At 38.6% G+C, this 21,924-nt stretch overlaps 3 protein-coding genes across 4 annotated transcripts in view; 1 reads left to right on the forward strand and 2 right to left on the reverse strand.

Moving 5' to 3' along the window:
- Nucleotides 1-10,334, reverse strand: part of LOC110040241 (dynamin-1-like) — a 22,392-nt gene extending 12,058 nt beyond the window's left edge. Inside the window, exons 1-15 of the mRNA XM_020745449.2 lie at nt 10,092-10,334; nt 9,948-10,021; nt 8,409-8,558; nt 7,744-7,947; nt 7,153-7,251; nt 6,270-6,378; nt 5,577-5,628; nt 5,342-5,484; nt 4,771-4,906; nt 3,945-4,012; nt 2,989-3,127; nt 2,345-2,431; nt 1,978-2,048; nt 706-763; nt 326-407 (exon numbers count right to left, since the gene is read on the reverse strand). Coding sequence (XP_020601108.1) covers nt 326-407; nt 706-763; nt 1,978-2,048; nt 2,345-2,431; nt 2,989-3,127; nt 3,945-4,012; nt 4,771-4,906; nt 5,342-5,484; nt 5,577-5,628; nt 6,270-6,378; nt 7,153-7,251; nt 7,744-7,947; nt 8,409-8,558; nt 9,948-10,021; nt 10,092-10,252 — 1,633 coding nt within the window. The 5' untranslated portion in view covers nt 10,253-10,334. The remainder of the gene's footprint in view (nt 1-325; nt 408-705; nt 764-1,977; nt 2,049-2,344; nt 2,432-2,988; nt 3,128-3,944; nt 4,013-4,770; nt 4,907-5,341; nt 5,485-5,576; nt 5,629-6,269; nt 6,379-7,152; nt 7,252-7,743; nt 7,948-8,408; nt 8,559-9,947; nt 10,022-10,091) is intronic.
- Nucleotides 10,335-11,082: 748 nt separating this feature from the next.
- On the reverse strand, nt 11,083-15,493 carry LOC110040334 (uncharacterized). Its single transcript, XM_020745552.2, has 2 exons — nt 14,569-15,493; nt 11,083-12,442 (listed from the first exon to the last, which is right to left on the reverse strand). The coding sequence occupies exons 1-2, from the start codon at nt 14,674-14,676 to the stop codon at nt 11,852-11,854; spliced, it is 699 nt and encodes a 232-aa protein (XP_020601211.2). The 5' UTR covers nt 14,677-15,493; the 3' UTR covers nt 11,083-11,851.
- Nucleotides 15,494-16,275: 782 nt separating this feature from the next.
- Nucleotides 16,276-21,553, forward strand: LOC110040337 (uncharacterized). 2 transcript variants are annotated; one of them, XM_089274635.1, is made up of 6 exons: nt 16,276-16,614; nt 17,234-17,367; nt 19,110-19,202; nt 19,880-20,202; nt 20,738-20,814; nt 21,267-21,553. In XM_089274635.1, the coding sequence occupies exons 2-5, from the start codon at nt 17,290-17,292 to the stop codon at nt 20,811-20,813; spliced, it is 570 nt and encodes a 189-aa protein (XP_089130761.1). In that variant the 5' UTR covers nt 16,276-16,614; nt 17,234-17,289; the 3' UTR covers nt 20,814; nt 21,267-21,553. The 2 variants fall into 2 exon arrangements, with proteins under 2 accessions (XP_089130761.1, XP_020601214.2); XM_020745555.2 differs by having other exon boundaries at nt 16,278-16,614; nt 21,225-21,553.
- The last annotated feature ends 371 nt before the right edge of the window (nt 21,554-21,924 follow it).

The raw sequence follows: 21,924 nt of genomic DNA on the forward strand, positions 1-21,924 counted from the left end.
GAGGCACGGTGGCCTCATGGTTAGTGCGCTCGTCTCCAGATCAAGTGGTCCCGGTTTGAGCCCTGGCCGGGACATTGTGTTGTGTCCTTGGGCAAGACACTTTACTCTCAGGTGCCTTTCTCCACCCAGGTGTATAAATTGGTACTGGCGAATTTAATGCTGGGGGTTCCCCTGCGATGAACTAGCATCCCATCCAGGGGGGAGTAGAAATACTCCTAGTCGCTTCATACTAAGGAAACTGGAATATGCTCTGGCCCAGTGGGCTACTTGACTCGTATGCAGACTTTACCTTCACCCTATCTTATTGAACAGGTACATAACTTACCTGTGAGTACAAACCAGTACTCTTTGTTCATTCCCTTCATAAACCCAGCATTGCTTATTGTCAGCCACCCTTTCCTAATCACCTGAGAGAAAACAATACAAGGTGAGTGTTAATGGGTTGTGGAGAGATAATCTGTAATTGCTTAGCTCAACATTTTTTCTTTAATATTTAAAGTTTTTTTACAGAACAAAAGCCTATAAAGAAAACAGCCAAACAAAACTGTGGGACTGGAAAGTTTAAATCAAAGTACAGAAAATGAGAAAAGTTACAACTTTAGTTGTTCCACAATGAAATACAGTATGGTCCATACACATCCAAAATTAACTCAAACATGAACAACAAAATTGAGCTCAAAGTTGATTTTGCCAAGTTGAACACACCTGGTTTGACACAGTTCTCTTTACTTTTCTTTCTCCAGGGTTGGTACTACTTGATGCCCTACAAGAAAATAATACACATCAATGACAATTCAACTGCATTTTAAAATATTACAGAACTGACTGCCAGCTAAGGGAGCTATCGCTCCCATGCTACCCAACTTCTGGCAGCAGTTCAGGATTGCATATCTGGAAAATTAAATGGGCATTTAGTGGCATCTGAGTAATATGCAAGAGACAATGTTGTCTCAGAAGGAGCCCTAAATGCTTTTGAGTGCCTGTCTGTGCTGAAGGAGCTAGATACACTGTAGAGAGCCAACTGGTGAGGAGCTCAACAAGGCCATGGACTCTCTTGTACCCGGCAAGGGACCTGGAAAAAACGGTATCCCTGCAGAGATCCCGAAGTGTTACAAGTCACGCATCCATCCTCCACCAACAGCACAAGATTCTTTGCCTGTGCTGAAGGGAAGGCAGAGTGCCACAAGACACAACGGATACCAATATTCAGTGTCACTCTTTATAAAAACAAGGGTGATAGGAGCAATTGCAACAACTATCATGGCTTCCCCCTCCTCAGTATTGTCGGAAACGTCTTTGCTCGAGTAGCACAAATGAGGCTCCAAGTACTCGTGGAGAAAGTCTACCCTGAATCGCTTGCAATGATCTGTTGATCATGTCTTTAAATCATTTTCTTGCAGTTTGAATATACTGTATGTTTCATATATTCATGCATATTTTTACCATCTACAGGTATGTAACAGAAATTTGCAACATCCCAGCTCCAGTTGGCTTGATAGCCCAATTGGTAGGGCATTGCACTTGGTATTGCAGCTCTAAGTCAAGCATTATTTTTTAAAGTACTGTTAAAAGTACATGTATGTTCATGTAAATAACTACAATGATCTCACGTCTTCAAGACTTTCTTTTGCTGATCAAATATTTGATAATTCATATATTCGCTTGCATACAGCAGTGGGTAAGTATTAACAAAATCAACAAAGCTATCTTGGAACAACCAGAACCAGGTCCCAGTAGTTTTTAAAAACACCATAGTGTTATCCATCCTTGAACAACTAGAGGCAGCCATTATTTTTTATCCACCCAGGATCTTAGCAACAAGAAGACAGATGTGGCAATGTGGAAGAAATATCTATTCCATACACCTGAAGGAGGACTGCCTGTCCTACAGAATAGTAGCCATGAACAATGCACTATTGTCCACAACCAACCACAAAGCTCAGTATCAGTTCAGATAATGAAATGAAATTGACTTACTCTGCATATCCAATAAAATCAGGATGATTTGTGTTGATATAAGCGAGTTCCATGTCAATAAACGTTTTAACCTGCAAGGAAGCATGGATGATATTTAGTAAGTTTTTGGTATATACCTCATGCCATACATTATTTCCTCCCAGATAGGATGCTACCCAGTAGGCCTTTTGTAGGGTTACCACCAGCATTTAATTTGCTTATACCCATCACTACAACTGGGCAGAGAAAAGCAAGTGTCCTGCCCAACAAAATGTGATCACCTTGGAGAGGGCATGAATGCAAACTGTAACCCCAGCAACAATTTCTGACTGCACAGCATCAACCATGGCTCCCAAAAGCTTATGTTTGTACATTTCAATATAAGTACCTGATCCTTGGATTTAACCTCTCCTTTCCTTCCATGTTGAACAACAATTTTCTCCACCTGATCCCTAAGCAGAGGGTATTTGTCCATCTGCCATTTAGAGAACAATAATTATTGAATTAAAATAAAATAATCGCAAAAAAAAAATAATAAAAAGTGCTTTCATACCTTAGTTATGCACTTTCAACACATTTGGATTATTCTGCAGTTGATTTGAAGCATACATTGTATTACAACATTATTACACAGTACATGCAATAACAGTCTCTGTTCACAAATCCCCCATTTTCAGGCTAATGATATTATTCAATTTTGGACTTCAGCGTCTACATGTAATTTGACATGATTTTATGTTTTACAGTAGCTTCTTTCTTTCCTTTATCTCTCTCTTTCTTTTTTACTTCTAATCAATGGTCTCCACGTATAATTTTCTTTCACTCTGACAAACAAATTTTGATCAAACATTTTCATGAGCCCTACATCATGCTTGCACTCATAATTCCAGTGTTTCACTGTACATAAAATGAGCTACATAATTTAAAATACATGTACATGTGGGACTAACAATGTATTATTTTATAATTATGAAATAATATAATTAATTTGAAATTAATTATCAATAATGTTGCATTAAGCCTCCACTTCACCTGGCTTGAACATTTCTTGATGACATTAGTTAATTCTGACATAACCATGTCCACACACTTCACCGCTGGGTTTCTAAGTTTCTCAATCTGACGTTTTACTATTGCTTCGAAGGCCATATCAGGTGTGAAGAGACCAACCCTATTTCGAGAAAAGAAATGTCATACTAATGTGGTAACATTTCCATGAGTACTGTTACAAAAATTCACTGTGTATCAAACAAAGAAAACAAAAAAACCCTCAGAACATTAAATTATAAAGTACATGTAGGAGTCAGGGACAGCATTCAAACATTAATTAGAAAAAATGCAACAAGGTTAAAAATCTCAAATAGCAGGATGCATTACCAGTTCGCCATTTACAAGCTCGGCTGTAGCCTACATTATATGTTGTGTCCTTTAAACTTGAGCAAGCTACAGAAGCTCCTCACTCCAATCAAGTGTATACTTCTGTAAACTAATTAACAATGGTAATAGGACTGAGTGGAGTCCAATTCAGTCTGTAATCATACGAGTGATTAACAAAATCGGACGACCGCAAAGCGGGAGTCCAATTTGTTAATCACGAGTATGATTACAGACTGAATTGGACAACACGATGTCCTGTTACCAATTAATCAAAACTATGACAACATTCAAGAAATGAACAAACCATCAATTGAGCACTGAACGATTAAACGTTGTTATGAATGCTGAAAAACACAGCAGTTTACTCAACAAAGTGCATCGCAACAGCACGCACAAAATGACGCGTACTGTCCAATTACAAGCATGACTTGTACACTGTCCAATTAATGCTCAAATCAGGTTGCTGATACCCAGTCACGTTCGAGAATTTTGTTATACTTTTGATTATGAATGTTTATCCGTATATCACTTTGTACGTGTATGACCACGCAAGACTAGAGGATATTAGATATTAATTTAATTGCCTGTATGGTTTATAAACTAACCCTTACCTGATACCATGAATGTTCTTGATGGCAAACATAATTTCTTTCCTGAGCTGCTTCTCATCAAATTCCACCTATGATTTCACAAGAAAAGATATCAATTATAAAATGTTTCTCTCAAGCAACATCACCAAAATGACTGTTTTTTCTTCTCTAGTCTGACTATTACTAACAGGTTTAGCAAACAATAATTTTAATTATTGAGTAGTAGTATTAAAATACTACTCTACTTCATCCAATTTAACAAGCTTAATTAATTGGTTCAAAAAAAGTCGATTGATTTATTAACGAGATTTCAGGCTGTCAGGCTGGAAAGACTGGTCAAAGAATAGACCATTTTAAATACAGTTGTCTGTTCAGTGACCTGGCCTTTGAATGGCAGTGACGCTGCAGGTGACCTTGTTTTGATTAAGACCTCACTCCTTTTGTTGTGCAAATCAAGTTGTTCCTATGCTTACTAGTTGGCATTTACATGAGAAAAGCAGAGAGGTCTGTATCAAAGCAAGGTCACCTCCAGGCTAGCTTGCATCCATAGGCCAAGTAAATGTAACTAAGCAAACAACTGTAGAATGGCCTATTTTCAGTGAAACTTAATTGCAATGTATGTAGTCACTGACTGCCCTGGATAGAACACCACAGGCTTAGACAGTAAGCCCACTTAAAACCTCAGATTGTAGATATGGCTTTAGGAGAATTTATCATGGGATTGTCCGCAATATCTTTGATCTTTGATTGTCCACAATAATTATCTTTGATCTTTTTTCATCAATTTGCAACTGTACTCTACGTCAGTATTTGTTCAAAAAGTGTAAAGTATAAAATCATTCATTACCTTGACTAACTCATAAGGAAATCTCTCATGAAATATCCGGTTTATCTTAGCTCCACCTGACAGCTCCTTAGTGTCAATTGTATCTCCAGAACCCTCAATGGCTTTCTCAAAGTCTGAATTGAACTGCTGAATCATCCTGTTAGAGTGATACAGAAATTAATTCATCTTAACTACATGAAAGTTTATTACAGGGGTTTTCATAGACACTTTCAGCAGTACTCAGAGTCACATTTTTAGTGTTTTTTTACTCTCTCTCCTACCCCTTGAGCTTTAGTTTTCTATATCTTTGTTAGTTCTAGATGTTGTTTATTTTGCAATTTTTCCACTGAATTTCTAGTTTCAGTGTCATGGTTGCTAGATCTGGAGCTGGGGCTGGGGCTGGGGCTGGTGGGTTGGGCTCATGGCTCCAGTGCAGGTAGGGCAGGCTTATCTAGGGTGTACTACGACCTGGGTTTAGATTGGGGGTACCAGCCCCTAAGCTCATGGGCACCCAGCCTCCATTTTCGATTAAGGCGTTATCAGAGGTTCAACTTAAAGTCATGTATTTTGATGTTTTTTACTAATTACTTACTGCATAAGGGCTTTAGTCTTCATGGAAGGGTCATCTGGATTATAGTTTTCAAAGCCTTTGACTTCTTTCTCAATTTCCATGATGTTCTCTTCCAATTTACTTCGAAGGGCTGGTAAGGTTTCCCTGATATGATTGGTCAATTGCTGGAGAATGGATCATCATTAAATATTACAAATCTTTGCCAAAATTGCTACTTACTAAAGTAAAAATGCAAAGTAATTGAGACAAGCCTCACCTGGTTAAGAACCCTTTGTAAATATGAAGTTCCCATTTTGTCTGCCATGTGTCTGGAATGATTGTCATTGAACATCAAGAAATCAACGATTTATTGAGATAACACAATTGACCTTCAGACATTATCAGACAAACTCTCTAGAAAAAACATCTAAAACCAAAATGTAACAGTCTATGAAAAATGGCAGTACTTCCTCCAAATTCCCCAATTTTAGAAGAAAAAAATCAAACACTGGCAACGTGGTTGTGTTAGATGAAAAATAACAAATCCTGGAAATAGGCACTAGAGAATCTTTGGAAATCTATGGAAATCACTGGAAGTCAATGATGGTTTTTGGTAGTCTTTGAAAATCCCAACACTCCCAGAATAAAAAAAAAACCCTCATGACACGTTTGACTTAATTGGAAAACATTAGCAATAATTACTATTATGCCATCATGCTGAGAGAGCTGAATTTGACTTGGAGACATGCTCATCAAATTCATATACTTATACATGTATCTTCCAATATGGGAGATTTCTAACATTTGAGCCTAAAATCTCCATGACGGTCATATACTCAATTACTAGACAGTGCTATAGTAATTCTACTTAGCCGGCATCTCTTATTGGTGCTTCTTGGTTATAATTTTCACATGAAAGTAATCTATGCAACCATACATGTTGTTTGCGTGTTCTGTTAAGTATACTCACCTATAACCAGGATGGCTAAGGAAGAATTTCCGTTCAGAGGCCAGGGCTGACTTGATATCCTTTCTTCCATCGATGTCAGCTTGGCTTCTATTTACCACACCTATGTAACCTTTAGTACAAAGACAATAAAACATTTATACATGTAACAAGTCTAGAAACTAATTTGTCAAAGAAACATTTAAATCATTTTAAAATCGAAGATATCTTAAATGTACCATGACCACAAAATGACTACAAACTAAAGAAACGTTTTTCAACACAGATGCGTTTTTAGATGAACAAATTCTCAGGAGACACATTGTTTCAGAAGAAACTGCATGTACATGTAGGAACATTTATCATATAACAGTTAAAAACCCGCAATAAATTTTAGGCCAATTACTCAGCAATAATCTTCTATCTCTAATTTTCTTTCTGGGTTCTATCAGTGCATAAACAATGCTGAGGAAACAATATTAATGCAATTTAGAGATTTCAAATAGAACAAGTTGAGTGTCTCTGTAATCTACATAATGATGTATTTAATGCTGTGTATAAAATAGAATACTCTGGATAAAGAGTGTGCATCTGGAAAAGGTAAAGAAGCCAGGTGTTCCAATGACTTATGACACCAAAGTGTAATAATGTTTTAATCAGGTTGCCTAAACAATAATAATAACAGTACCATTCAGCTGCCTACCATAGTAGGCAGCTTTACTGTTAGAATAGGGGGCTGATTTTCTTATCTTTTTGAAGAACAAGATTAACAGCCCAGGAGAGTAGGTCAGTGGCCATGATCATGAAGTACATGTACATGTACAGTGTAGATGGTGATTTTTGCCAGCAGCCACTGCCTATCTTTGATAACCCTATGAAACATTGATCACTGTCACCCTTACTGTACCTCTTCTCAAGGGAAGGACTCTGTTCTCTAGGATCTCTCTAGCATCTGTTCCTTCATCCATAAGATCTAATTTTGTTATCACTCCAATTGTTCGTACTCCTAATAAAAATAAAAAAAGTAATAAGAATTATCGCTTTGGGAATCAGATGTAGGCTCAATGCATGCCAGGGCAGGAAAAAGCCCACATCCGATTGCCCAGATCAAGTAACATTTATTCTTAGGTAAGTGAAAATGGAAGTTCGATGGCCCGATGGCCAAATGAAAGTAGTCTCTGTCAGTAGTCTTGCAAGTCTGAGTGAAAATATTAGCTTGATAAATGATAATTTCCAGTCAGAAATTAACAACTTTGAGTTGAAAACGTGGATTAATTTAAAATCCAAATAATATACCTTGGCGCTCTGGGCAAAATGAGTTCAAAGTTTTTCTCATGCCTTACAGGTACAAAATGTACATGTAGAGACAATTACATTGTATAGGAGGCATTGGCTAGCTGTACACATAAAACTTCCTTGTAACTTGATTTGGAAAAGTTATCCTTGCATTTGCCAGCTTAAGTAACTACACTTTCAAAACTAAATACAGTACTCTTACCCTCAGGATCAACCTCCTTAGCAATCTTCAGTGCATCAGAGTTGGCAAGATCCGAGTTTGCAGGTGACACTGCCAGCACTAAACAGTTTGGCTTGGTAATGAACTGTAACAACATACTCCGTATCAGGATTTCAATATCAGGAGGTTGGTCACCAACAGGAACTTTCGTCATGCCAGGAAGATCTACCAATGTCAAATTCAGAACTGCAAAAAAAACAAAAAAAATAGAAAAGATGTAATATTAGTACACACTGTATAATATCAGAAGCATATCACCTCTTTGAGGTGATATGCTTCTGAAAATTTACTGTGCACCTACACTGTGCATGCAAAGCAGCTGGTACTAGGATGTGGGCTTATTGTAAGTGTGCCAGCTGTACTCAAGAGTGCAGCAGCCTGGGTTCAACACCTTACCTGGGTCATTGTTTTAAGTTAATTTTTACATTTTAAGCAACGCACTTTACTCTAACAGTTACTCTCTCCACCCAGACATATTGAAAAGGGCACCGGCAAAATTAGTGCTCTGATGAACTGACGTCACATTCAAGGGGGAATTGAAATACTCCCAGTCACCTAACTTAATAATACTGAAACAGGGATGAGCTCATCACACAAGACAAAGTTGTACTGTCTGAAAATCAGTCGTCACAGTACTTTACACTCACCATGAGGAGAAAACACGCGCAAGTTAATTGGAATAGCTGAGATTCCTTTATTGCTGCCAGTTTCTCTGTCAGTCTCTGCAACAATCTCTTTCCTTACTTCTTCAAAATCAACAAATTTTTTTCCCTTGCAGTGAAGAAACTCTGCCCACTCTAGAAAAATTTCCATATCTATGTGTAAGTACCTGGCTAACTCAATGACTGTAAACCACACAAAGAAGGGGTTTGAGCTACGGGCTAACCCATTGGGCCAATCCCACAATAAACCTTCAACTCCCCTGTTAGAAAACAATAAATGAGTCATTATTTCTCCCCTTAAAAATAAGTCTAGAGTAAGGCTATAAGAATGATAAATGACAAAAAAAAAATTGAATCATAAATGAACTGTTGTTCTATTAATAAGATTAGCAAAGATGAAAAATAATTTCTTATCAAACAATATTGATATTGTTTACAAGCAACATTCCTTTACCAAAAGCTATTAATATTCTTGTAGTGTTACCAAATAGAATAACCTACTGTACATTGTACATTGTATCTCATGGCCTGTTCTCCTAGAGGTTAATGTTCCAAGACACAATGAATGAGAGCAAAAAAATATGACGATCTTTTGAGAGACGCAGAATGTTTGGAAAGTTTAAAAGCAATGGAAAACGTCAAAAGCTCAGGAAGTGTTGGTTTCTAAACTAGAACTGGTTACTTAAAAGCAGGTGACACTGAACCGGGACCCTGTTGTGTTGCGTTGTGCTGCGTTGCAATGCAATCAACGATCTACAGACTGCAGTGGCATCTTTGGTGAACCAACAATACTTAAGATCAGCAGTAGATATACTAAAATGATACAATTCACATGATACTACCTAATGTACATGTACCAACTCCTTGAAGAAACACTCAGGGATTCATAAAAAAATAACCGATAAAAGTTCTAGAAACTTTATTCACAAGTTTTGGAAATCATACTAACACCATTATTTTGGAATGTTTTCTCCCAAGTGCTGTTGCCCGAATCATGAGCGCTTTGCCTGAAAATTTTCACAATTTCCAAAACTGGCCTGTATGCCTATGCTGATGGAGCCACTCCCTTTGGGACAGGGATATAAAATGAACTAACCCTGAACAAAGGGATGATTTTCTGTTCTTCATGTTTTCTTCACTCACTGAAACGTGCATTAATATTTTTTAATGCTTTTGTTTACATTTCAGTCTACATGATGTACTGTGATAATTATGTTCAACTGGCTGGGCTAATGGTCACCTCTATTTTAAGAATGTCACGTAATCTGGATGATAAAGTTAATTAGCATATTCAAGAAAATTTATATGAAAACACTTTAAGATCTTCAAGTTAAGTTTCAGTTATATATTATATGTGTATTTCAGTTTAGGAGTTCATATTTTTGACATTAAATCAAAGTACCTATAATATGGGCCTTTTACAGGAATATATATTGAAACAGCTGAAAACAATAAACAAGATCAATTTTAATAAAGCTTAAGCCTATTAGATTTCTATTCGTCATGCAACGTAATTGTACAAACCTGACTTGGCTGGATGAAGCTGGAGTATAAGTGGTCTCCTGGTTACGATTCCCGATCCTCTCGGCAGAAAATCTCTACAAAGATATGTTAATAATTTTTAATTCAAGAGAAACCAAAAAGCCACAATCGTGATCACTTCCTTACCTTCCCACAAAGTTTTCCAAAACACTACTCTTTCCGGCGCTTTGACTTCCAACCACGGCGATCTGAGGCAGATCTATGCTTGATGGCTGCCCAATATGAGAGAATGCATCTTGAATTTTGTTCATAACGGGGATAAGGTCTTCCATGCCTTTATTCCCCATTTTGGATTCGAAAAAAGTACAATTCACCGCTCACAAAACTTTGAAACTGTCACAGGATCTCACAAGATGGCGGTGTCAGCGGGTCAGCGGACACGGTAGATTTCTCTATAACCCAAAAGCCATTTCGCGAACAAATCGTCCCCAGAGCTAAGGCGCTCTTTGGCGCGGTCACTGGGGACGAAAAAGGTCGCCTATCGGCGCGGTGTGTTTCTATTTATCAAATATGCTCCTGATGGGGTATGGTTTTCAACTCTAGTCTTGAACTGGGTGTGTTTTTAGAAGAAGCTACTTTTTCATCATTATCGATAAGTCCATTAACAGAGGCCCTTCAAAAATTATGTTTAGGGCAACAGTGTCAGCTGCAACGGTCATAAATAGGGTCTTGAATTTTTGGTCTGGTCATAAATAGGGTTGGAAAGTCGCAGATTTTTGTCATAAATAGGGTAAGGGTTTTGGAAAGCGGGCCGCACAGCCCCACCAAATTTTTCTGGGAGTACCCCCCGGGTGCAAAGCAGCCGTTACAATTGACATATACCCTGGCTGTCGCCATTTTATGATGAGGTAGATCGATATTCAATGTTGGCAAGGATTTTCGCGTTCGAGTTTTTTCTACATTTCCGTTTGAGTTGTCTGTGAAGCTGCTAGAGAAATTCATCACATGCCGGCAGCACAGTTTAATCTTCTCTGGAGTCAGCTTATGCATGCTGGAGGGTAGTAAGTCCTGTTAAGGACTTCGCCTGGTTGTGGAGCAGTCTAGTAAAAGCGTGGCACTGTTTTCCATCCAAAGTACAAAGATGTCCTGTTGCCTAGCGTATGTAATCTGAATGTAGTTTAGCTGAACCTTTTTTGTTTTTGGCTGCTATTTCCTTGACTATGGCGGTGGCCATAGAAAGCTCTAGAAAGCTAGAAAGCTCTTGCTACTTTGGCCACCGCTCACATACAAATTTTATTTCCTTACAGCTCTATATTTCTTAATTTCTTACTACTTTCCGGCATTTACTTTAATGCCCAGTAAAGTGTAAATAAAAGAATTGAATAGAATTGCCCTTACCGGCCGACCAAGGTTTTCGGTAAGTCAGTTGTACCTCGTGCGCATAATGCTGGGAAATTACAATCCAGGACAAAAGTAGTTGGGACAGTTGAGCTGGATCACGTATTTCCCATCCCCCCTAATCAATGTTGGAAAACGTCGCGTTTTTTTTTTTTTTTTTTTTTTTTTTTTTTTTTTTTTTTTTTTTTTTTTTCCAACAAAAAGGGAAAAAATCTCCTGATTATCAACATTTTAAGTGGGGGGAGGGGAGAACTCGCTTCGTGTCCCAACTTTTTTGTCTGGGATTGTAGGTCGGAGTGGCTGTCAATTCCTACTCAGAAATGATGCAATACATTATAATGTGCCGTACTAAAGGAAACTTCATTTTCTATTCAAAAATAGTTTCTCAGAATTAACAAGATAGTGGCTAATGATCTTGCCTTTTTAGACTGTTTATTCCCTTCGTGTCTAGTTTTGAGCCGATGAATTAACAAAAAGTCCAATCTGACTCCCGCACTTCTTAAGGTTTATCATAGTTTATCATTTTGAAGTATTCCGCTCTGAGTTCGTTATTCCGGCTTGTAAGAACAACGTCGTGATGGTGTATATTCGGCCAGTTCTTCGTTCGATTCCTTCAACACAGTCAAGAATCTACCAGTTTCTTCCATTTCTAACGCAAAGCTGTCCGCGCACTCGTCTCCATCAGAAGAATTCACCATTGCTCGGCACTCTGCCACTTCATTTAGGACAATAAACAGTAGCTTTACATTGCGTTCATGCACCTTCGTGAAAAATCTCACTCTCCTCTTCAAAGCCTTTTTGTCTTTGCTTAGTGTTTCGTTCGATGCCTTCACAGCTTCAACGTCTGCATTTTCGACTTCGTTTTGCTTCGGTTCGATGGCATCGAGGAACTTTCTTTCGTTTTCGATGATCGCGTCCAGCATTTCATGAAAAGAGTTAAACTTTCGAAGGAGTTCATAGAAGTTTTGTCGACTCTCTGCGTTGCAGGTACCGCGTATGAACCTCAGCTTCCACAGGATAACTTCGTTGTGCAGTTGTGTTTGAATTTGTTCCATTTTTGTTAACAGCTCCTTGGAAGTCTTTATCAAACTCGTGCATGTTACGGCGGTACAGCATCTGGAGCCGTTCCTCAATACGTCCTGGCGGGCACATAGAGAAAGAATTCATGTTATAAGACAACGCCTTACTCACATACCCGGTTTCCGGAGTCATTGTGTTTTATTCTTGACATGACCCTTTACTCTTACAGTGCCTCTCTATCGCCATAAGTTTTAATGGATTGCAGAGTACTAGGGTAACTCGTCGATGGACTTTCATTCCATTTAAAGGGAGTGGCAATATTTCTAACTCCGCCCAGTGAGTCATGTAATAAAAACCAGGACTAAAAGCCGGAGCGTATGAGCCAGTAGGCTTAAAACACTTTTCTAAACCTGCTCAGTTGTTAACAATAAGATAGTAAGCCTATTCACTGATAACTTTTCTAATTTTAGTTACAATTTACAAAGCAGCTCTTGCTTCAGTCCAGTCACTGGAAGTGGGACGAGGGAAAACCCTGGAAACTAAGTCACTGTTTCATCTCTCGCGTTTTACCTTCATGAAACTACCGCATTAGTTCTTTAAACTAAACCTGACTAATTAGGTTGCAGACTTTAAAATTTTTCAAGGGTGTTCTAAATTAATGTTACACTGGCTTCAATTTCATTTTGCATTATCTACATGAACAAAGGCAATTCCATGATATTGTTGTCACTAATCAAAGTCTAGCACCTTTTTTCTCTACCGATCGAGTGCCATAGCGCCATGAAAGCAAGATCATTACTCTCTTCAAGCTTTGCAGTATGAATATTCACATTATTATGTTTGTGGACGGTCATCTAAGTTTGCAAGCGATATCAGAAGAGGCAGCAGGAACTTTTAAACTAGCTTCCAATCACATAATTCTGCTTATAGAGCCAGTGTTTCTTTAATATGAGTTTCGAGTATCGAGTTCTATGTCAAGCGGACGAAATCTTCTTCAAAAAGGTGATTTCTTTATTTTTGTCACCTGATTGATCAATTCAAATTTCTGTTGATCAATAAAAGATTGTAGTTTCAAAACACCGTCGGCCCGTGAATCAGCTTCAAGCATCCTTAACTTTTGTTGCGATGTAATGTATAAAATTTAGCGACTCTGTTTATTCCGCGAGCGTTCAATTCGACGGTGACTGTCACTGAGCAGAGATGAACGACTAGCCGGATGAAAAGAAAATCACGTATAGTCCCGACTTGTTGTGGTTGCGGCATCACGAGCCATTTTTAAATTCACTATGGCAGGTGTTTAACATTTTTCAAATAACTGAATTAAGTTACTCCATATTAAGTCAAAATCCAAACGACGATAGACCTGACATTTCACTCCAGTTTACCTGTATTGTCATTCAAAATAAGAGTGTAAGATAACCGCTTTAAATGTTTGCGAATAGGTTCCTGTATTTCTCTGCTCATCACTGTTTTTCTCTGGCGATAGTTCGACCCTATTTCAATTCTTGCTTCTACGCCGATTTGAATGTTTAATCCTCGTGTGCCAATAAAGCCACCGGCTTTGATTGGCAGTGTTTGAGGGTTAATAACAAAATTATCTACTTTTAGACGTCATAACGATAATTTGGCATGAATAATTTAAGGCATAAAAAAATCAACGATGAGGACTGATGCCCAAAACAAATGAGGCTCGTATTGAAGACTAAATAAGATGACGGATAGAAATTTAACTTTACGTTCTGAGCGATTGTAAATTTTACTCAATCCAAAGTTAACGAAGTATTTTTAAAAGAAAATGTTACCAAATATAACTACTGAGGTAAAACTTGAATTGAATCGCAATTTGTAATATGAAAACTATCACTCCGAAGGTTATTTTTATTTTCGTCTTGATCAGTGTAGTCTTGTTTTAGAATGAGACCATTTTTTCGCCAACAGGGAAAACGAAAGCAAGGTCTTAATCTATTACAAATCATTGCTTAGAATAATGTCAGGAAAAATTCACTTAAAACATTTCTAGAGTGGAAAGAGCTACCCAAAGTCAATTGGAATATTTTTGTCCTACAAACGAAACCTTGCTGAGTAAACTCTGGTATTATGGCTTCAGGTTTTGGTTCTTGCTGTTTTTAATTTTCAGCTCCCAAGGTCATTCGAAATCATAATACTGTCTCTATGGAACTAAGTGCGACTGCCGCATATTTAACCATGCTAAAGCTCAAGCGACTCCTAACACAAATATAATTACCGTTGGTATTGAATCTGTCGCATTCTGTTGTTCCCTCTCCGTTTGTTTCTTCTTTGTAAATGGAATCCTGTACAGAACTCTCCAACAAAACGAAATAACTATTCCCATGATGAAACTGACACGGCGGGTCCGTAAGCACACTTGTCAGCTCTAACGAGAACGTACTTATATTACATTTATAGACTTCGTCGCGAACACTGGCCAGCGAGTCGGCGCAGAGGATTATGAAGTATGAACCATTAAGTTAATAGCTTTGCGCAATTTACAGACAGCGACAACTGCATGCAATCCATTTACCAAGCAATTTACTTTAACAAAATTAAAAACATATATCTAATTACTCCAGATTTTATAAGCTGCTAACCTTGTTTAACCCTCTCTCTAAGTTATTTGAGAAAAAAAATGAAAGCTTCGTGATGCCTTCGACTTCAAGTTTTGCGCTATCTTTAGGATCAAATTGCTTTTAATAACAACCAATCAAATTGAAGCTAGGGCAGGTGGGTAAAACCAAGAGCGCTTTCCGGTGAGAATCTTACGCCAAATGGAGCAGTACAAATTTTCAACAAACAAATTAAAACGGGACGAGTGTACCATTTGACATCACTTGAAAAGGACTGTGCCATTTAATTCCCTACCGAAACCACTGTATATTCCATTAAGGAGCTTGTGGGTGTGAAAAACCAAATGATACAAATGGAAAACAAGTCAAGTTTGAGAGTTAGCGCAAGTCTCAGTGCGGTAATTAACTCAAGCGGTCTTCTTTGAGATAACAATTTCTCCACCATTTTTTAAATCCCTTTGCGCGCCAACTTAATTGTACTAAAGCACTATCTCCCCCAGTTCCCGAGCGCTTGAGTCGGGTGCAAAATTAACAGATAGTGTGGATAGTACTAGATAGTTTCTGATGAAAGAAAAACCAAACGAAAATGTAAAACAAAAACTTGGGTTCGTTACCAAAGACCACAAAATACGCCGTAAATATTAACTTCATACTTCGGTTTGGATTATCGTTTTTTGTTTTGTTTTTTATTCACTGCGCAATATCCCATTTGTTCGATCTTCTCGCTTACATTTTTCTCTATTTTTAGGTCCATGTACCTTCATGTCATGCTCCAACACACGGATGACCAAATTCGCACATTTTATTTCAAACTTGGTCTGGACATGTTTCATCCATGTAACTGACTTATAAGACTTCTAGTAAATAAGACAGCAGCGAGGCTGGTGTTCAGAGACGCGCTGCGCTGCCTAGCTGAGAACCAAAAAAAAAAAACGAGAGGCTGTGAATAAAAGAACACTTTTGTCCTAAATAATTCAGTGGTCTCTTCCGTCCTTCCGAGCTCAAAATATAAATTAATTTCCTTTGCGGATTGGCAGTTTATTTGCTGTGAGTATGTTATGAGAATTGGCAATGTACTGAATTATGAATGTTTTTCGTTATTCTCAATACCTGTTTAACCTACGAAGTAATTGTAGTGGACGGAGGAATTTACAAATTGATTGGTGTTGGGTTATTTAAGTCGCGCAGTTGTTTTGTTTGTCTACATTGTCTCCACTGCCTTGCGTCTAAGTAAACAGAAAGCAAATTAACTGTGTTATTTTTCTGCTAAAAAGGAACGACTGCATGCTAATAAATCGGCTGGTTGCCAGAAAGCCACACCTTAGTTCATCATACCGCTGACACGGACTCGCCCCTCTCGATAAACTTCTAAAAGAATAAATAACAAAGCAATCCTGTATTGCCTATGTGGTGTCATGGGCCTGATACTACAGGGCGTATTTACCTTGCAGTCAATACCGCACGTCTTTGACACAATGACTTAACATCACCAGGCTGCGTTGGTGCGTCTATACAGTTTCCAAACCTGACAGCAAACAGTTATCAACTATAACAACGGGAAAATAAGCGCTCGACCTGAATAGGGAAGAACTATTGCAAAACAGTAACACTCCGCCGCCGAGCAACGCAAGACCTGCACATTGTGAAGTTTTAAGAACTGACGATTATCGAGGTATAGATCCAACCAACTACACTGACATCCCCAGGTAAGCAAAGCCTGCTTTAAAAAATTTACCACAAGCTTCCTTTCAATTTGTAAAACTTGCGCAAAGATTTCTTGGGCATCTGAAGCGACATCGCGCAGATTAAATCTTGTATTTAATGGCTTTTGTAATAGTTTAAAATTATTATTTTTGCAAAAGTCCACCTAGCTACATTTTTTGGTTCTAATATTTTCATACCGTCAAACCCTCCAGCAGTCCTTGTTATGCTTGTGGCATGTAGAAAAAGTTCTTACACTGCTTGAAAATTCAGCGACACCTCTCCAGGAGATATGTAACTGCTGCGACCTGCAGATTTTAATGTTTTCTGGAACTCGCTAAGGGCTTAGAACAACTACAGCTACTAAAGCTTGGCTCTTCCCCCCAAGTACCCTAAATTAGCTTAACATGCAGCCATTTTGTAAGAAACTAATCTGAAAATACGCCCCAGCGTTAATTCCAAAGCAGGTGTCAGTTTTGCGAGTTTGGCCAGTCTGCAGACATGCAAGCTATGCAGACCAATTCTCGTGCAGAATAATCAGCGAAATTCTCAAATCATAATATAGTTGTAAAAGTTACCCTTGAATTATTGTTCTAAAAATTCTAATAACTCTGCATTTTAAAGTTTTAGGAAATAATTTGAAGCAAAACACTTCTGAAACCAAGCCCAAGGCAGTTGCCATGGGAACCACAATGAGCTCGGTGGGCTTGGCCAATAAGCCACCTGCGCTGCCACCAGTAAAACAAAACAACAATACGGTTAGTGGTTGGTTTGCTCTCAAAATATTGTTCATTTTACCAACTAAAGCTCACATACATGACCTTCTTATTGTCATTTCAATTTGTTTTCGCAATATTATGGCTTGACAGTCTTCCTACGCAACCCTTAAAAAAGTTTCTTCGCAATCGGCCTTATATTCACCTGGCGAGTTTTATCAAGATTACCATCAACATAAGAATCGTTATGTTATCTTCTCGAGTGTCAAGAGTTCGTAGCAGATCTGTCTGTTTGCCAATGCTATTTTCATTCCAAGGTCTAGTTGAAAGTTGAGCATTTAGAACACCAGTTTACAGAAGTTGTCGCTAATTTAGTTGCGGTCTGTTAATTCAAATTGAATTTTCGAACTCAAACCAAAATCGGAAATAAATACGGCTTGTCTCACATTCAGAAACATAATATCTAGAATTAGTATGGGTAATCGTATGAATGCGAGAGCAATTAAGGATTTATAAAGTATGACTGATATTGGGTAATTTTCTCAAAATTGCTAGAGCCTTAAGGGATGATTTTCACTAGCGTACATTAAGCATAAGCAACACACGCCGTAAGGTGCTGTTAAGTAGCGCCTTTTGTTAGGAAATTTCCCTAACGAAAGGCGCTAATTATCAGCGTCTTATTGCGTCTGCGTATGTCGGCTTATGCTTATGCGCTAGGGAAAAACCAGCCTTAAGAGCCTTGTTCCGTTTAACTTCAAGACATTCAATATTAAAATGCTGCAAACCTTTCGCGTTAGAGCTTATTCCATAAGATTCAAATTCTCCAGAATACGTTTAGTGGAATATCTCGCCACTTAATCAAAGCAAGCCGTTCAGAACTCATGTAACGGGGTATAAAATGTATAAAATGTCTCCATGGTTCCAAACCTAGAGTAACTTTGAAGACCCCATCGTGAAGGTGTATGTGTTCTTTTTGTTTGTTACTTAACGTGTGTCTTGAAGTTGTGTGTTGCAGCCATTTTCGTGTTCATTCTGTGACTGACTAACTGACCAATGACAAGACAAGGAGAAGGCAGCTTCCTTCAATGTTGTGTGGACAGGTGTTTCAAGTGTGTCGTAACCTTATTGTCTGTGTTTTGAGATTGTTGTTGTGAATGTGATATAACTGTTACACTGGTAAGTTTTTCTTGGCGTCTTGGCAAATTCACGAGTTAAAGTAAATTGTGTTCTCTACATCCACTAAGTCGCTAGTTTCCATCATACAACGCGTTCTGAATTACTAGGTGCAGATTAATTAAACGAGGCCGTCAGTCTTTGTTAGACCTGATGCAATGCTGAGTTGTGGATCTTAGTATAGGCCTACAATACAGTTTTATCACACTTTTTCACTCAAGTCTTATGAGGTCCCTTCTCTAAACCACTTTTAGTGAAGTTGGCTTCCCCGATAGAAACTTACCATAGTTAATTACACTGGTGTGCATCAGCTCACTTAATACTGCATTTAGGCAACGCGTGGTCATTTCTTAATTAACTCTGTCAATCGAAATAGTGTTCCTAACAGGCCTTCTAAGCCTTTTTCTACTGACAAACCTTCTTAAGGTTATCGCCACCAGCTGTATTCCGTGCATATCATGACACATTCCTAGCCAATGTAGTTTTTACTTTCGTTTTAGGGAGTCTGGACGCGATACCTTTAGAGAGACCTTCCCAACATTGCCGTTAATTTACCTGATTACCCTTGCAAGAACAATCTAAATATTGTAATTTTTTTATATGTACTATAGGTAATACCCACTGCACAATCTCCTCCGGACTACAAGTTTGAACACTTTACCAAGCTCTGCCAGCAGTATCAAGAACAGAAGAAAATCTTACAGGTACAAGAAACTTATTTCTCTCTAGCTCGTAAATTAATAGCTGAGTAGATTAAAACAGAGCATCCGTCCCTACATTCCCGATCCGCACATTATGTTCCTTGAAGCAGCTTGGTTTGTTTCGCCAAATTTAGAATTTCTGTGAGTGCCGTGAACGTTCTTCCCAAGTAAAAGGAAGAGAGAGTGGAAGTGTGAACATTTTTCTCGTGGATATGCACATGCATCAGTAGTGCAAGTACATTTTCTTCGAAATACGTTTGCGTCCCTGGCTCTTCATATAATATATAGATTTAGGCCAGCCTAAAAGCGGAGCTCCTCAGTTATTTTTCGGAATGTTGTTACTAATGAAAATAATCCAACATGTATGAGGTAAATTGCGAATGATTTAATAGTTTCAGCCGGAACTAGTATTATATCAGCAGATCGAGGTGTAAGATGGTGTGATTATGAAATATAGAGCCATGATTTCAAGGATTTCTTGGAAGCCACCAAAAATCTTGATCACATAGGGGGAAAATGCATTCTGTGACTTGAGTTCAATACCGAGTTATTAGCCTCATCTAGAACTCGCAACTAGCCAACTCCCACTGACTGCGCAGGCTTAAAAATTCAGTTCCGTCGGCAGGAAGAGGTTTGCAACGCTGACTTTTCCAGCTAAGGATCTTTCGCAAATTTCGCAGGTACAAGTTCGGACCGAAGTACATAACTGGCAAAAGCTGGCAAAGAACGGTGATGAAGGAACAGAATGTCGTGAGAAGATTCTGGGCTTACTGAGCAAGTTTCGCGAGGCACAGAGACAGCAAGACTTGTTAATAGAGAAAGAGAAGCTAAGGCTTGACGCATTCAGAAACTGTATCAACGAGGACACGACAAACAGAATAAAAAAGAGATTAACTTTCTTCCAAAAACTGAACAAACAGCATGAAGCGCTGTTAGAACACGTGCGGCAGGACATTCAAGATTGCAGAATGATTTGTAAGAAGTTTAACGATTCAAGTGGAAAGTAAGTCCTTTGGCTCTTTTAGGTTTCTCCCATAATCTTCTGGAGTATGGAACGCTTTCTAAATATTGTCGTAAACTGGCATTGCCTGAGAAACGTAGTCACATGCCCAACTACCGTCGTTCTGATTGGTTAAAACATGTGTTGTACATGTGTTTAGCAGACGCAAGATCAATGCAAACAATTATTTTGGGTACTCCCATCTGTTGAAAAAATGCTTATCTAACTTCATTGCGGCTAGGCTCGATTTCAACCACTTTCTCAAGTCTGGTCCACGTTCCACCCCGAGAGTGTCTTCAGGTTAGAAGCGCGGGCTCCCGAATAGCGGCTGGCTGGTAATCGAGCCTACATTGCGGCTAGAATATAGAAAATTAAAATAAAATCAAAACAAAGGCGCCCACAACATTTACGCGTACGCTTATCATGTTTGAGCATGGTATAGTTGCCCATATACTATGATGTCTAAGCCGGTGAAAACTCTTGAATTGCATTATCCAATCTAATGTTTATATCGACTTACATAGTCCTCTTTTCGAAGATCGAAAGGATTCGAGACTTGGATAAAGTGTCCTGCGAGCCCAGCCTATGACTACGGAAGCATTGGAAGCTTATGAGGTGAACTTTTCAATATTTGTTTGTCCTGTTTATTTTTAAACAAGTAGTTCGGCTGAGTTAAAGAGGGTGTGTGGTTGTCACAGTCCTATTTGACAAAAACCGATTAAAGGTGTGGCGTTTTTTTCTCTCGAATTCAAAGTCAGCGGCGTCATTAGTCAGACGAAAGTCCCAGTCACTAGAGTGACAGTAGGCCCAAAGATACCTACAGCGATCCTAGCAGTACAAGACCCCGGTCAAAGTGTGTACCACTCAACAATTATAAGAATGATAACTAAATATGTTCAAGTTATTAAGAGAAGGATCCAAAGGTCGGAGAGTAACTCCCAGTCCCTACATGCATGTTTACTCTTGCCGTTAGTAATCAACCACACATGTATAAACCGTAGTTTTCTTTCCTCTTGTTCCTATAGGATACAAAGAAAAGTCATATTCCTCTTGACTTTGGATTCTAGTGTAAGCTAGCTGGAAGAGTCGGGATACAGGTCATAGAGCGCAGGTGACAAATCTGTAGTACACAAGAACACGGATAAAGGGTAACCTCCAAATCAATCGAAGTAAAACGTCACAGGATAATGAAGAGAAACTCGACTGTTGTAATTTGAGTGTAGGTAATTGGCGTTCTCCATAACGGAACTTGCTTGACCTCGTGTGGTCTGGTACACCACAGACAATCGAAGGGCCGCTCAGAGGAAAGGATTTCGAACAAAATTTGAATAAAACAATCTCATCTCACTGTTAAGTTGCAGTTTGTATGGTGTAATCGTCTGTGTGAGGGTAGTTCTTTAAAGAACTGTTGTGAGTGACTGACGTTTCGACAACCTAAGCGGAAGTCATCTTCAGAGTCAAGTGAATGTGTTTGTCAGTCGATGGTGTTGTAAGTCTGGTCCGTTGAAACTGATTGCTCTGTTACGGTGTACTGCTTCTTCTTTATCATCATCGATCGTCCTCAGCGTCATCATCATCATCATCATCACCATCATCATCATCATCATCACTGCATATTAGTTCTTCTTTAGGCGAAGCATAGCTGGAGCAGTTAAACATCAAAGATAACTTTGCACTCTATTTGTCACCATTTAAAACATGTAGCTGAGTAAAGCTAAGGGAATT

This window comes from Orbicella faveolata, unplaced genomic scaffold (assembly GCF_042242905.1).
Source record: "Orbicella faveolata isolate gen_17 unplaced genomic scaffold, um_ofav_v1 contig_36, whole genome shotgun sequence".
Lineage (NCBI taxonomy): Eukaryota > Metazoa > Cnidaria > Anthozoa > Scleractinia > Merulinidae > Orbicella > Orbicella faveolata.